The following is a 15,112-nucleotide window of genomic DNA, read 5'->3' as shown; positions in this document are numbered from 1 at the left end:
ATCTTATACACTTAAACATACATGCAGTTATATCATTTAGAGCACTTTCTTTTCCTCTCTTTTGTACAATGACAATTACACATTTTGGGTTTTGTTGCTTCCACAGTTCTTATTACTTTTTTGGAAGAGAGTAAAACCAAATGTGACATAACAGAACGGAGTCAGTCAAATCAAAAGGGTGGACATAATAGATAATGTAAAAGCATAATACAAGGTGATCAACAATGGTTTCCATAATGCCTCCTGCTATCTCTAATAGAATTGCCTATATCATCAGTTATAATAAAATTGAACAAAACAGTAAAGAACAAAACCGACAAAACCAAAACATTGGAGACATTAGAGGTCTTCAAAAGTAGATAATAGTCAACCAGAATGGGCATCATAATGAATCCCACTATCTTCACAGCTGTTGCCTAAACTTTCGAACCTGGTACTATCAAGCAAAACAGAATAGAGGAACATCAGTCAAAACAAGATGGTGAGAGCAATACAGGGCTTTAAATCAAGATAATGGAAAGTGAAAGTGGGTTACTATAATATATCCTGATATTTTTTATTTATTTTTCCCTTAATTAAAAGGATAAAAATAAAAAAGTAAATAATGAACTGGAGGTTGAGATAAAAGAGGGCATAACAGCAAAACAGCGCAGATCAAAACATAACCATTTAAGCAGAATAGTGTTTTACCACAAGATAATCCTGACATAAAAGTAGTTATCATATTGTCTCTTTCCTTGAAATCTTTGAGTATAACTTCGTATACTGTAGCATCAAATATATCAAAACAATGTAAAACCATTTAAGAGAATGACAGCATTACAGGGTATTTAGAATCAACTAAAGAAAATGAACAATGGTTTTTGTATAATCTCCTTGTCTTTAAAAGTTTTTGCTTATACTATCATACATAATAAAATCCAATAAGATACAACCTGTTTAGACCAATGGAGACAGAAGAACAAAAGCTTGATGAGACTTCAAAACAAGATGATATTAAATCAGTATTACCTATTAAGACATCATTTTCTCCAAAATAGCTGTTCCTATCATCCAACCTTCTCTGCCTCATTTCTGTTGAGCTCTTTTTCTGTCATTAGTTGTCAGTTTGTCTTCTTCATTTTGTTTTCTGCTCCATTCACTGTGGCCTCTCTGCCACTATTTCTGGATTCTTTGTATTTTTCTTTTTTAGAATATCCTGTAGTATTCTCTGTAGAGTTGAATTGGTGGTTGCAAATTCCCCTAGTTCCTCTTTATCTTGGAAGCACCTTGTTTTTGCACCAATTTCTAGGGACAGTTGTACAGGATATATCAGTCTTGGCTGGAGATTATTATCTTTCAAAGCTTGAATTATTTCCCCCCATGCTCTTCGTGATTTGATGGTTTGTGCAGAGAAATCTGCTGTAATTCTGATGGGTGTTCCCTTGTAAGTGATCCGTTTCTTGTCTCTGACAGCTTTTAATATTCTGTTCTTGTATTGAATTTCTGGAATTTTAATTATTATATGCCTGGGTGTAGCTCTATTTGGGTTGTAGGTGGCTGGGGTCCTGTATGCTTCATACAACTGAGTATCTTTACCTTTTGCTAAATTAGGAAAATTCTCCTGGATTATTTCTGTGAGTAGCTTTTGTAGTTCGTTTGTTTTGTGTCCCTACTTCTTTTATGTTCTTAATTCTTAAGTTATGGATCCTCTTATCATCTTCTAGTCTTTGTATTATTACTGTTTGTTTCTCTGTTACTTTTAAGAAGTTTTTCATTTCATGCTCCCATATTACAAATCTGCCCTCCAGTTCAGATAATCTGTCCTTAGTTTCTTTCAAGCTGTTATGCCAGTTTTCGATAGAGTTTTTAGTTTCCTGGTAATCTCTTTGAACCTGCTTCACATATTCTATGCTTTCCTATTTTCTCAATCAAACAATTCTCTCTCTTTTTCTGTTCTTTCATTCCACCATCTGGTTTTTTTTTTTTTGGGGGTGGTGCTTAGCATTTCTCTAACTATTCTGCTTATTTCTAGCTTCAGGTCATTAATAACTTCATTCCTGAACTCATCTATGAGGCTCTGGAGATAGCACTTTATATCTATTGGTGTGGTGTCCGCTATTGCCTGTTTCTCAGGATTGGGGGCCGAAGGGCCTTTCTTGTTGCTCCCTCTTCCCATATTCTTTGTTCCTTATATATGCAAGCGTATATAGGAGGCCCAGCTTCCTTCCCTGTCAGCCACAGTCTGATTGAATTGCGCCAGCTTGGTGTTCCCGCCCACCGCAGCACATCAGGAAGTTGCAGACCAGGCAGCCTATGTGGGGCCCACCCCTCCACGTCACCCTCAGGCGCTGGGATCTGGATTGTGCTAGCCTACTGGGTCTCAGCCAGCAGCGTCATGTAGGCTAGGCACTGCTCACCAATCCCGCTTGAGAGGGGGATACGTGGCTGAAGTCACTGTAGTGCCCTGTTCCCGCAAGTCTGCCCAGTCCCAGAATGTCCTGTGTTGGTGTCTCCTAAACTGTGGAAGAGCCTCAGTTTCTCTCACTCACCTCTCTGCAAGTCAATGCACAGCTCCCCGCCCGTCCTGCTTTCAACTCCGTTTGCCGATTCCCATTCTCAGAGCTTCCGCGTGTCTCTCTCCCTGCCGAGCCAATGTAGACGCAGCCGCCGCGTGGCGGGAAACCCAAATCGCGGCTTCCAATGCCACGGGCTCCAGCTTCCACACTGAGGCTTTATCTGTTCCTGTTATAGCACCAGATTTGCATTCCAAGTTGTTTTCTCTCAGCCCAGTTCGTTCTTGGGTCAGCGGGGCATATCTCCTCTTGCTTATGATTCCTTACTCCACACCATTCTTGAATTCTAAGCTGGGTCTTTCAGAGAGCCTCCGTAGCTGCTGCTATCTGTCTCTCGTAAGTCTGTTTAGTATTTTTAAGGATGGTGGTGTTGATGTACTAGGTACAACTCAGTACCTTGTGCTTACCACTGAGCTACATCCCCAGCCCCTAAGATGGTTTTTAAAAATCCTTGTAAAGTAGATTTTCTATTAGGTCCTTTTCAAAAACACTTACTGTTGGCTTATTTTTTTCATTTGGATGAGTCATAATGTATTTTCTGGTTTCTTTGTATTTTTTTTGTGATTCTTGCTATTAGGCAGGTGCTTGTGCTGCTGAGCCAAATCCCCAGCTCGTGATTCTTGTTGTAAACTGTGCAATTGAGTTGGATAGCACTGTAACTCTGCAAATCAGATTCTTCTTTTCCCTACTTGCTAGTGATATAGGGGAATGAAACTCTCACTTTCTATATTCAATATGAGTTTGTGTTATCTAAAATCAAAGAATGAATTTTAGTAACAACACAGGTTAAGAGCAAAATATATTTATTGAGAGAAAGAAAGCTGCTGAGAGAGAACCCTGAGGGTTGCCAGGGACTGTCTTTTCTAGTGACTTTTATAGTGTAAAATCATGAGATGAGACGAGTCTAATGCAGGGGAAATCTGGGAATTCATAAGGTGGACATAAGTTGGGACAGAACTGGTCAACCAGTAAGATTAATTGCTCAGGTAAAATTGATTAATTCAGAAACAAATGAAGAAGGGGGTCACATAGGAAGCTGCCATACTTAACCGTGGTGACTCTTCCTGTGGGAGGTTGGAATGGTGACTTCTGACTTCCTTAGAGTGATGGAGAACTATTTGGACTATCAATCCTTAAGATGTGGTTGTATTTGCTTTGCCTTTTGTCTTGAGATCTGGCCCACAGTGGGAGGTGTTTTTCTCCTCCAAGATTGCAAGGTGTCTGGACTTCTGCACTGGCTCCTTTGAGGGCTCAGACCTGTCTGACTGCCTATAATATTTCTAACTAACTCAGCTGCCTGTAATGCTAGTGCTTGTTTTTTAATTGTATCAAGGCAATGTCTGTGCAAAGGATCAGCCTCTGAAGAGGCTGTCGCTCTTTTCAGGTTTTTCTGATTGTGTGCTTTTTACTGATGAATTTTATTATCTTTTCCACATGGGGTCGTTTTCGAATGTACTAGTCTTCAATGTCTTGACTTTAAAGAGGGAAAAATAAGAAAAGTGAGAGGGTGAAGCCATTGGTTCCTTCAATTTTGTGGAAGTCACTTCAGCCCCAGAGGGAGAGCTTGCAGTAATGAAAAGCATAACCACAGTGGTTTCTACTTCATCTCTAATTCTGTGGTCAGAAGCTGCCATTAGCTGTCACAGCAGGGATCCTTATATTTGGAGGACAGGGTACTTTTATTCCCATTCCAAGTCCTCCATGCAAGCTGTGCACCAACTTCTACAGTAGCAGGAGCATAGCTGCCTGCCACAGGGTGATGGAGTACAGGATAAGTAGCTGCTTCTGGTAAAGAGGTGAAATGACTCAAATTTCTGCAATTTATCACCAAAGCCATCCAAAGTTCCAAAGAGTCACCTTAAATTCTGCCACTGCTGTCAAAGTGGTCAAACAGATTGCAGGTCTTTCTATTTACTTCTGTCCAGAATTCTCTAGGCTGTAGTTTTCAGTGTGCTTTTGCACTTACTATTTTTGATGATTCTGTAAGTCAAGTGAATGTAATCACTCACTTTATGGGTAAGAGAACTTAGTGGCTTGCTTACACTTACACAACAAACACTTACACAACTGTCTCAATAACGTTCTCATTGCTGGGACAAAGTATCCTACACCCACAAGTTAAAAGAGCAGAGATTTATTTTGGCTCACAGTTTGTAGAGGTTTCAGCCCATAGTCTGTTAGTTCCAAGGCAGAATAGCATGGCAGAGGGGTACAGCAGAAGAGAAACAGTTCATAGCATGACAAGAAGGAAGCAGAGAGGGATCAAGAGATGGGGAGGAATGCATACCCTCCAGGCTCCTCCTGTCAGGCTTTGCTCCCAACATCAAATCCAGGTATAAACCCACCAGTGAACCAATATGCAGTGACAAATACCACATTATGATTAAGTAACCTCCCAAAAGCCCCATCTATGAGCATGTTAGGCTTTGTGGGAGGCACATCTAGATATAAGGCATAGCATCTGTATATAAGCCAGCACCCATATGTACAACCTTTTAATCTACAGCAACCCCTGACTCAGTAAAGACAAAATAGTTAATATAGAAATCAGAAAATCAAAACCTCACAAACTACTCCATTTCTGAAGGTAGTGAATGGGGATTGGTGTGCAGAAAAGTGGATGATGAGATAGAACAAGATAAAATGCTGGATGAAACAGAAATTCGCAGTCTGAATTGAAAATAGTAAAAAGCAGAATTATAGGGAATCCCCAGTCAATTAGGTAATTTTTTTTTTGTCTTTTTCGTTTTTATCGGTACCAGGGATCAAACTCATGACCACACACTTGCAAGGCAGGTGCTTATGCCACTGAGCTAAATCTCCAGCCCCTGAAATCCCCAGTCAAGAGCAACCAGGGATTTTGTGAGGAGACAAGACAGGAGTGTAGGGATTTGTGAGGTTTGTTTTCAGTCCAGCCATGGAGGGAAACCCTTTTGATGAATGGCTTCTTCCTCTATTGGAATTAAAATTACGTAGTATTCTGAGCCTGAATTTTAACACGAATAGTAAGGAATGGGGTCATTTGTTTGTACCTTCCATGAATTATACAACCAAGGGTGAAAATTGTTACAATTGTGCTTTTTCATGTTTAAATCTCAGAACACACTTCTTGAAGTTTTTCCATTGATGAAAATGTCCTCTGCCTGCCATATTTCAAAAGCTCAATAGACACATATGCACTGGTCACCATATTGGATAAAATACTAAAACATGCATTATATTTGTTCACTTTTTTTAGAAAATGCTTTTTAAAATAACACATGCATACATAAAAAAGTGTTCAGAAATGTGAGAGAGAAAAGTAATTTCTCTTGCTTTCTTATCTTCTCTAAAGGTATTCACTATTAAAACTTTTTATTCTTTCTGGAGAGGAAAAGCATATACATCACAACTTTTATAAATTTATAATTCTATAAATTCATAAATTTATATGAGGGTGTGTGTGTTTAATTTGAAATGGTATCTTGGATATCTTGGTAGAATACAGCATTTAGTTCTACTTTTTAAAAGTTTCTCAGTGTTTCATTGTTTGAGAATGGAACTTATCAGTTCTGTATACACAGGCTTTTACACTATTTCTAACTGTTTGCTATTCATATATTGCTGTAGTACATTACTATTAGTACAATTGCTAGATCAAAGGATAAAAAGGCTCTCACAGGATTAGCTAATAGTCATCCATGTGAATGTTTCCAATCAAGGAAGGAATATAGAATTTGGAGCTTGGGGTAAGGCAAACAAAGCTGTTAAGAAAAGGAACCAGAGATAATGTAAGAACAGAGGAACTCTGACTGTATGATAGAAATGATAAATTGTTGCATCAGAAATTTTTGAAGTGTCCTTTAAAGTTCAATTAGCACAGTTCTCCCTGGGAAAGTTTAAGAACAATATTTTAAATGTCAGTGTGCTTTATTGAACTTTCTAAATAAAAAGTTATCTTTTTATAACTGCTGTTATCTCTAATTTTATTACATAGTACATGTTTATTGTAAATAATTTGGAAAACACAAGAAGTTGTAAGCTTTCTGCATTTCGTCTAAAGCATCACTGCTTAGAGATAATATTAATATGTTAATTTCTGTATACGATTAGGTTTTACACAGTTAAGATCATATTGTATACACTTGCATTATATACTGTCCTCCTTTGATCATGTTGCTTGTATTTTGTTTTATTATTATTTACCTACCTTCTTTATTTAGGTAATAGAAATCTAACATTATTTTGGAATGAGTTTGGGTACCAGAATAATAAGGATGTGGAGAAATCTTTAGATTCTATTCCATACCAGCGAAGACAAGCCATGGATATCCCACTCATCAGACAGTGTGGTGAGTGTTGAATTCCATTCTAATTAGCCAATGTAGATGAGTTTCAAATGTACAAATGATGGTGTTAAGAAGTGGTGAGTAGGCAGATGAGGGTGGGGGAAATATGTTTTTTTTTTCCTTTTTGCTTTCAAGGAGATTATAATCTAGGGGAGGGATTAAAGTAGTTGTAATAGGTGGGAAATTAGGTACATGAAATAATAGAAGCAAAGAGTTCTTTTAGAGTCTGAGGAAAGGGAGTGGGGACTAACATAATATTTTCTGCCAGAGGTAGTGTTTACTATTGTCTGTATCACTAAATTTCGCTAGCAGAAATGAAGCACAGGGAAAGGTCAGTTTACATCAGAGGTATACTTCAGCTAAAACATTTGTGGAGAATCAGAAAAGGTCATTTTTCTGTTTGTAACACATAGTAGTAATTTAAAAATTGCCAACTGAGTGAATAAATAATGAATTGTAAAAGACAAAAATATTATTTTGGGCATATACATCAGAAACTTTGAATTCCAGGGTGGGGTTTTACTTGATGAACAATAGTGAAGTATTGGACATTTTTCAACAGGAAAATAATATCATTGTATCATTAAGCATACAGTGTATTTCCTAGCCACTAGAAAAAATATAGATAAAGGACTAAGTAATTAAAGACAATCTATTTTCTGTAACAAAAAGTCCAGCTAATAAGACATTGAGATTAAACTGCCTTTATGCTGTGTAAGACTTTAAAAACTTCTTTATACAGTGCCTTTAGAGACCCTCCTCATCCTTTACCTGAGACTACTGCAGAATAACACGACTGTAGATGGTGGCTTGTCGTGAGGCAGCTCAGCAAAGGATAATTTGCAACAGGGTGAAAACAAAAGGAGGGTCAGACCTCTGAGGGCACAGTGCTGAGTGATCTAGGTCTAGATGAGAAATTTTAAGTGTCCATATTAATCCATGATAATGAGATTTAAGAAGAACATGCATACAGATATTTAGAATATATGACTGAGGAAATTGGCAGTATACAAAACATACTAGATGATAATGATAATGACTATCAATTACTTTGTGTGTGTGTATGTGTGTGTATGCTTTTTTGTTGTTTGTTTTTGATGTATTCTGGGTACTGCTAAAATCTGATCTCCAGTCCTTGAGAGTTCTATGGACCAAGACAAATTATTTGACCTATCAACTGCTCAATTTCCTCATTTTAGAATGAGGCCAATTCCTCTAGCTGCTTGGTAGAATTATTTTGGAATAATATGAGTTAATAAGTATCCCTAGGAAAATGTCTAGCAATGTTAGCTTTCATTCTTAATATCATATCATTTCATCTTCAAATAACCTTTTTAGACATGTCCTAGTGTTAATCTTTTTACAGATAAATGTGACAAAACTGAGAGAGGTCCCAGGTCTTAGAGAAGGTGCCAGTCAGGTTCTTAACCACTCTGCAAACTGCTTCTGCTTTGGATGAACAGAGGCTGGCTATTTATCAAGAGCTAGCTTCCCTGTGTCCATATTGAATTGTGGATCAAATCTCAGGTAGCCTGGAGAAAACAGTGTACCTTGGCCTTAAAGGCCAGGTGGGACTGTTAAAAAAAAAAAAGGCAAAGCAGTCAGAACTGCAGACTGGAGAGCAGGTTAAGAGCAGATGATGCAACAGAAGAAGAAAGAGCGTAAATGACTTAAGAGACTTTGATTTTCCTTCTTATGTTGGTTATGTGGTTGGAGACAGACAGTGTCAGCAGGTAGATAATAGGTTGGGGAAAAGGAGAGTCAGGTGCTGGAATTCCTAATGTCCTTTAAGAAGTAGAGTAGAATCTATTAAGATTATTTTGACTAAAAGTAATAGAAACCAACTGGAGGAAACTAAAACAACAACCATGAAGATGACGATGACAGCAATTTCTTGGTCAGACCTAGAATCGTAGACTATAGATAGTTTGCACAGAGATAATGGTATCAGGTATGGGATTTGCTATTTTTGCTATTATTAAGGTGACATCTAACTGTGAGAGATTTACTTATGATTGTGGTCTCTTTTGTGTGTACTTTGTTTTCATGATCAGATCTCTGCCTTAAATGGAGAGTTTTGCCTTCCTCTACTAATTATCAGAAAAAAGAATTTCTCGACACTTGGATTTGTGCTGATAATCCTAACCGCTTGGATAACAGGTAGTTTTTAATGTTTTTATGAAAGTTCTTTATCCACTTTTAATTCCTAAAGTCCATATTGTGAAACTGGAAAATGTTGGCTGTAGCATGTGGCTGAGTACCTGGTATTTCTGCATCTCTGAATTCTTTCTATTCTGTTGCTGCCTATGAAAATATTATTTTGATAGTGTGATTTCTAATCAGATAGAAGATCTGCGTGTATGACTTGCATTTCTTCTGGCAGGAGCTCAGCCTCCTGAGTTCTGCCTTCCAGTTCATTTTCCCACAACATACATCCTGATTGTACAGTCTGACTCAGAGCTGTAAGCGGGGGCATCAGACTGTTAGATCATAGTTTTTTCTTTTCTGTGTAAGTTGAGTATTGATTCCATTGCTTTATGTTCCTGAAGGAAGACACCCAGACTAAAACAGGAAAGACACTGATTAAATATTGATGGATGTCAATGTTATTACAAGCTCTTTTAGATTAATCTGCTTTCCCTAGAGGGAAAAGAGTTACTACTCCTTTTTGACCAGGGCATCCCTAAGTCTGGCGTTGCTTCTTCATGCAGTTTGTTTTAAGTCTTTCAGGCTTGAGGGAAGCGGCTCAAATACTGCTAACACAGATATTAGGGTAGTAACTCCTACCTGGTTATTTTTATCCATTTATGAAAAAAGGAAAAAAAGATATTCAGAAACTGCTGTGGAGTGCTTTCTGTTTGGAGTCTCCAGGTTAATTATGTTCAGAGACTGCAGCAAAATGTCAGGGTTTGTAGGAGTTCCTACATTTCCCATGATCCAGCTATTTTCTTAAACCTTTCTTTCCTTCTTTTCTTTTCTTTTTCCCTCTTTCCCCACTTTCCTCCCTCCCTCTCTCTCCTTCCTCCTTTCTTCCTCCTCTTTGTTTTTTGCAATATGATCTGTGCATTTCTCAAATAAAGTTTTTCACAGGACCGAACTATGTAAAACAGATAAATGTACAACTGCCCTCATTGAATTGAAGGCTAGAAACCCAGGGACCAAAGATCATCACTTCCCATTTCTGTCCCTTACTCTCTGCAAAAATCCCACAGCTCCAGGGAGCAGGATTATAAAACAGCTAATTCAGTCTCAGTCCTAATTTTAGAAAAGTCTGAATTAAAGGCATGTCTGGGCTTAGAAACATGTTCATAGGACACTGGCCAAGGTCTAACTATGAACCTGATTCCACACCTAATTTGGGACTTAAGTCTCTCCTAAAATACAACACAGCAGTGGTTCAGTTTCAATATCAAAAATAGTAATATTAATTAGTTACTGTGAGCTAAGAACTTTTTCAACTGCTTAGGACAGTGTTTAGAATCCAGACTCTCAGGTCATACTGCTTGGGTAAGATACTGTCTCCACCAGCAGTGAATCCTAGGAAAATTTGTCCAGCTTCCCATTCCCTGGAATGGGTGCAGTGGCTGTGTCTTAATTTGTCTTCTCTGGGTCCAGTTGAACCCCTTGTTAGACCCGTCTGCTGAGATTGCTTGTGTCTGAGGATCCACATACGACAAGTCACCAGGATTTATGCCACTGCTTGTAGATTTAAGCATGAAGTAGGATTCCTTAGGTCACTGGTGAGAACTTTCAGCAGCACAGAACTGGGAAACTGTCCTTCCTAGCTTCCTTCATTTTCAGGTTATCATTGTCTTGGTATTGATACAGTTTTGCCTTCTCCTCTTGAAAGCAAACAATAACATCATCCTAGGGTTACTTTCAAAGCTCCATTCCTTCTGTCTTTTACACATCAAAATACTACAACTTGTGAGACAAGGCAGGACAAATTTAGTTGTGTTGACAGAAAACTCTAGGACTTTAAAAACTAAAATGCAAAAAGTGCTTACATTTATAATTTTCTCAAGTCTTGAATCATTAAATACATTGACATAATAGCGAACATATGTATTTAATTTCCACTAAGAAGATCATGGCAAAATTATGCATAATGTGGAGGTAGGAGGTTTAGGGAGATGTTAAAAAAAAAAAAACCCTTATTACAAGGGCAGTTAGTTAAGAGTTGGCACTTCCTGGGCAGGGAGCTCAGGGTGTCCATAGGTCAGTCCCAGACAGAAGAAGAATTCATGTGATGGCCTCTCTGTCCTCTGACTCCTGTTAGATCTGCCTTGGTATACATCTTGGAGTGTCTTTATGTTAGATTTGGACAAGATCACATAGAACAAATGCATTAAATGATGAGAACAGACAGGTACTTATTTATTAGGCAGTGTTCTATGACTGCTGGCAAAGAGTAGCGAAGTGATAAGTGGCACTGGCTGTATTTACAGAAAGTATAGTCTGTTGCCAACAGTTAATCACCAGTTGCCAACAGGGTTCACGGCAATGAATGGCGTTTGAATGAACAATGTTTTGTAATCAGAAATTGGGCCAGAAACACATTAGTTTCCTCTTCCACGGCAATTACGTGTTATACTCACCCTTCTTTACAAAACCCTCTTGAACTCTCCCCATTTCTCAGAGGGGAAAACAGGCAAAGAAGCTTCAGTGTCTCTCCCAGGCTTCCACTTGAGGATCCACACTGTAGCCAAGAGCCTGGTAGAAAACCTGCACTCTTTCTGTCTGATCAGAGCCTCTCAAAAGGCCTGTTGTTACATTTCAGGAAGCCCAATTTCATTTTAATACTTTTTAGTGACCAAAATAAACCATTTTACAAATGACAGTTTGCAAGATCAGTTACCTAGATGTGGTAAAATGCAGTTATTCATTTTCAGACTCTGAGGCAGTTTTATTTTCCACTTGAGCACAGGAGGGGTTACACATTTTTCACAGTACCTGAGAAATACACACTGGTGTACTATCATTACATCCATGTTATGCATTTATCTGTACCAAAAGTAGGGATCACCAGCAGGGTAAAAATGATGCCTGATTCTCAGCAGAATGAAAATGTCCAGATTGTGAAAAGGATGCTAAAAAATATCTACAGATTATATTGTACATTAAAATTTGATTTATTTCCAAAGCCCTTAAGTGAAAAAAATTGAATGGGTCACATTTTAGTAGGAAAAGTTTTTTGATTTGGATTTTTTTTCTTTTCCTATGAAATGGAGGCCTATATAAATATCCCCTTACAGGTGTCTTCAAATCCACACCCAGGCAGCTCTATATATAGTAGGTCTTGCTAGCATTAGTTTACCTCGCACCTTTTTATGAATACAACAATAACAGCAAACACCATATGTGGTGCAAGTAAGTCTTTTTGCACAGTAGTATTTGAATCTGATCGAAGCCCTCATTTTTCTCTGTTGGCAAGGGCATCAGAGCTGGGCCCAACAGAAGTTAAAAGTTCTTATCCATGCCAAATCCAATATCAGTGTGGGCAAAAAATAACCCTATCTAGTAGTTTGACTCACTCAGCTCCTAAGAACAGAGTCACAAAAATAAGAGTAGGAAAAAGTAATGCCTGAAACCTGCAAGCCATACATGTCTAAGTCAGTATTTTGTTGTTGTTCTTCTGGGAATTGAACTCAGAACTTTGCACTTGCCAGGCAGATGCTGTGCCTCTGAGCTATATCCCCAGCCCCAAAGTCAGTATATTTTACAGGGAAAATGGATAGTTGTCCATATCCTTAGCCTGATTTTTGTTCATTTATTTGCGCACGATGCTACAGGACTGCATCACACATAAGACTGGGAACTGGAGCAGCTTCCTAAACCCAGGTGCTTATCCCGCAGAGGGAAAGGTGCTATGCCGTGTGCCTCAGTTCCCCAGAGCCTCATCAGTATCCCAGGACCCACAGAGTCCTAGTCTTGTTGGTGAAACTAAGTTACCAAAGGATCCGTGTGTTAGATGCCGAATTATTTGATATATTTTAAAGAAATGTGTAGATTTCTACACCAATTTTTTTATGTGTGGAGGGGAATGTTAGTAATGAGATAAACCTTAGTGATCAAAAAAGCATTTTGTAAAAAAAAAAAAAACTTCATTGGGTTATAATGTAAAGTGAAGCACTAGTAAAATAAGTAATATCCCATCCTTATAAATATATGCTGCATCCACATTGCTCATTTATCTCTTTTCCATTCAAAAGGTTTAAAGTCATCGACATAATGATCTTATTTTGTATTTGATTTTTGGATGTGTAACAAATAATGTAACTCCTTGTAGAAGAAAAACATTTTTTACAGACAGGAGGTAGCTTTCTATTTTCTCCTGATAGTAATCTTTTCTTGTTAATTGTGAAGCTGTCATGGTATCGAACGTCTACCTAACATCCCTCTGGGCACCTTGAACACAGTATCACTATCAAGAAGTGAGAAAGAGAAGCAACTTAGAGAGTCGATCCAGAGGTATCAAAATAAACTTTTGGAACAGCAGGCACAGGTGAGCTGTGATTTTTTTCCAAATTCTACTGACTGTTCAGGTGTTAGTATAATGGAATAATATGGCTTATCCAAGTAAAAGGTATAGCTTTTTACTCCCTTTTTTTTTCTTCCACTTTGGATCTATGATATATTCTAGAGGGTGAGTCCAAAGGAGAGAAGAGAGTTCTATGCAACATTCTGTGCATGTGCTACCTAAACCCAGGTATACAAAGATGCGTGCTAGCAAAAGGAACATTTACCTCTGCACTACAGTTGCAGCGAGAGTTTTGTAGAACTTGGCTCACATTTCCAAAGTCACATGGTCACAGTGGGAACACAGGTCTTCATGACTCCAAAAGTTAGTCTGTACTCAGTTCATTAGGCCTCTCCCCTGAGGTAAAGCGTTCTTTAGAAGGTATCAGCTTATTAATGCAGAAAGGCATAATCTATTTTACTATTAAGAAAACTCAGTAAATAGGGCATTAGGAATCTATAACCTTGATTTAAATTCTTACAGGAAACTTATTTACTGAGTTAAGAAAACTCAGTAAATAAGACATAAGGAAAAACTCGAGAGTTTCCACTTAATGAAATTGTGGCACATAAAAAAATGATGAAATAAAAACTTTAATTTTTTAAGTAAGACAGTAATTAGAGCTCTGTTTACTTCGTAGATTTAGTACTCAAATTCAGTACTCAACTACTCAAATTTAGTACTCAAATTTAGTACTCAAATTCAGCGTATTTTACTTTATATATAACCTGCCACTTTCCTCAAATAGTGTTTGAGAAAGCCAGCAAGGTCTGTCCAATGCATTGACTTGCTGTAACTCTGAGGAAATAGAACACTCGTTAGAACAGAAACTTGGCTGGAGGAATAGGAGTCAGGGCCATAACCTCAACACATTATCATGTGTATTCCTGGGCTTTTATAAGGTAGAGTTTTATCTCCTCACCTCTGCTGTGGAAAAACATCCGGACTGCAAGTCACTCACCACATGAGACAAAAAAGACTCCTGACCCTCCTCTTCCACTCTATAATCTTGGAAAGATACTAAGAATAACTTGGACGCACATTCTTCTGAGTCCTCCTCCATAGCCACAAATTAGCTCAACTTTCTGCAATTTGCAGAGCTTCGATTTGTTTTAATAGCAGAAGAGGTATTACAGGCTAAGATTATTATAATAAATAAGCAAGTAGGTAGATTTCTCAATTTTGGAATATCTTAACTTTGTTTTGTTTCTTGTTCTGTTTACCACTCTGTACTTTTTTGTGAAAGTATTTAGTATATCTGGAATTGATTTTCTTTTTTGCCATTTTTCTTTTCTATAAACATCAGAGCCCACTCATGGATATCAATAGTGCCAATCACAAAGACATACTTAGTCTGTGATTTGTTTAGGATTGGGTGTGTTATTCATTCTTGTGGTAGAGATTTTGATGATACCTAGTGGACTGACAGATTGTAGACTCTGGTTCCGCTCATTGTCTTCCATGGTGTAGTTGGGTTTCCTATAACAATTTAAATCAGGGTTATAGATTCAGTTCATTTCAAATTAAATAAAGTAGTTTAGCTGTACGTATATAGAAATCCAGTGGTATTAACTCACAGAATATAAGAACCTTCACTACCTTTCCTTTTCCTTTGGTAAAAAAAAAATCATAAAATTTATTTCTGAAAATAGTATCACGGCTTTTAATGTACTTTCTAGTTCTCAGTGCCCTCAATGGACCAACCCGAA

General features: G+C 37.8%; 1 protein-coding gene across 1 annotated transcript in view; it reads left to right on the top strand.

Moving 5' to 3' along the window:
- The window catches only part of Morc1 (MORC family CW-type zinc finger 1), a 163,723-nt gene that overhangs the window by 74,881 nt on the left and 73,730 nt on the right, over positions 1–15,112 (top strand). Inside the window, exons 15-17 of the mRNA XM_063224421.1 lie at positions 6,758–6,886; positions 8,938–9,043; positions 13,250–13,395. Of these exons, the coding sequence (XP_063080491.1) occupies positions 6,758–6,886; positions 8,938–9,043; positions 13,250–13,395 (381 nt within the window). The remainder of the gene's footprint in view (positions 1–6,757; positions 6,887–8,937; positions 9,044–13,249; positions 13,396–15,112) is intronic.

Source organism: Cavia porcellus, unplaced genomic scaffold (genome assembly GCF_034190915.1).
Source record: "Cavia porcellus strain 051 isolate PalLab524CR breed Dunkin Hartley unplaced genomic scaffold, mCavPor4.1 scaffold_15, whole genome shotgun sequence".
Taxonomy (NCBI): domain Eukaryota; kingdom Metazoa; phylum Chordata; class Mammalia; order Rodentia; family Caviidae; genus Cavia; species Cavia porcellus.
The sequence above is the reverse complement of the archived record's forward strand: the minus strand, read 5'-3'. Positions and strand labels throughout refer to the sequence as shown.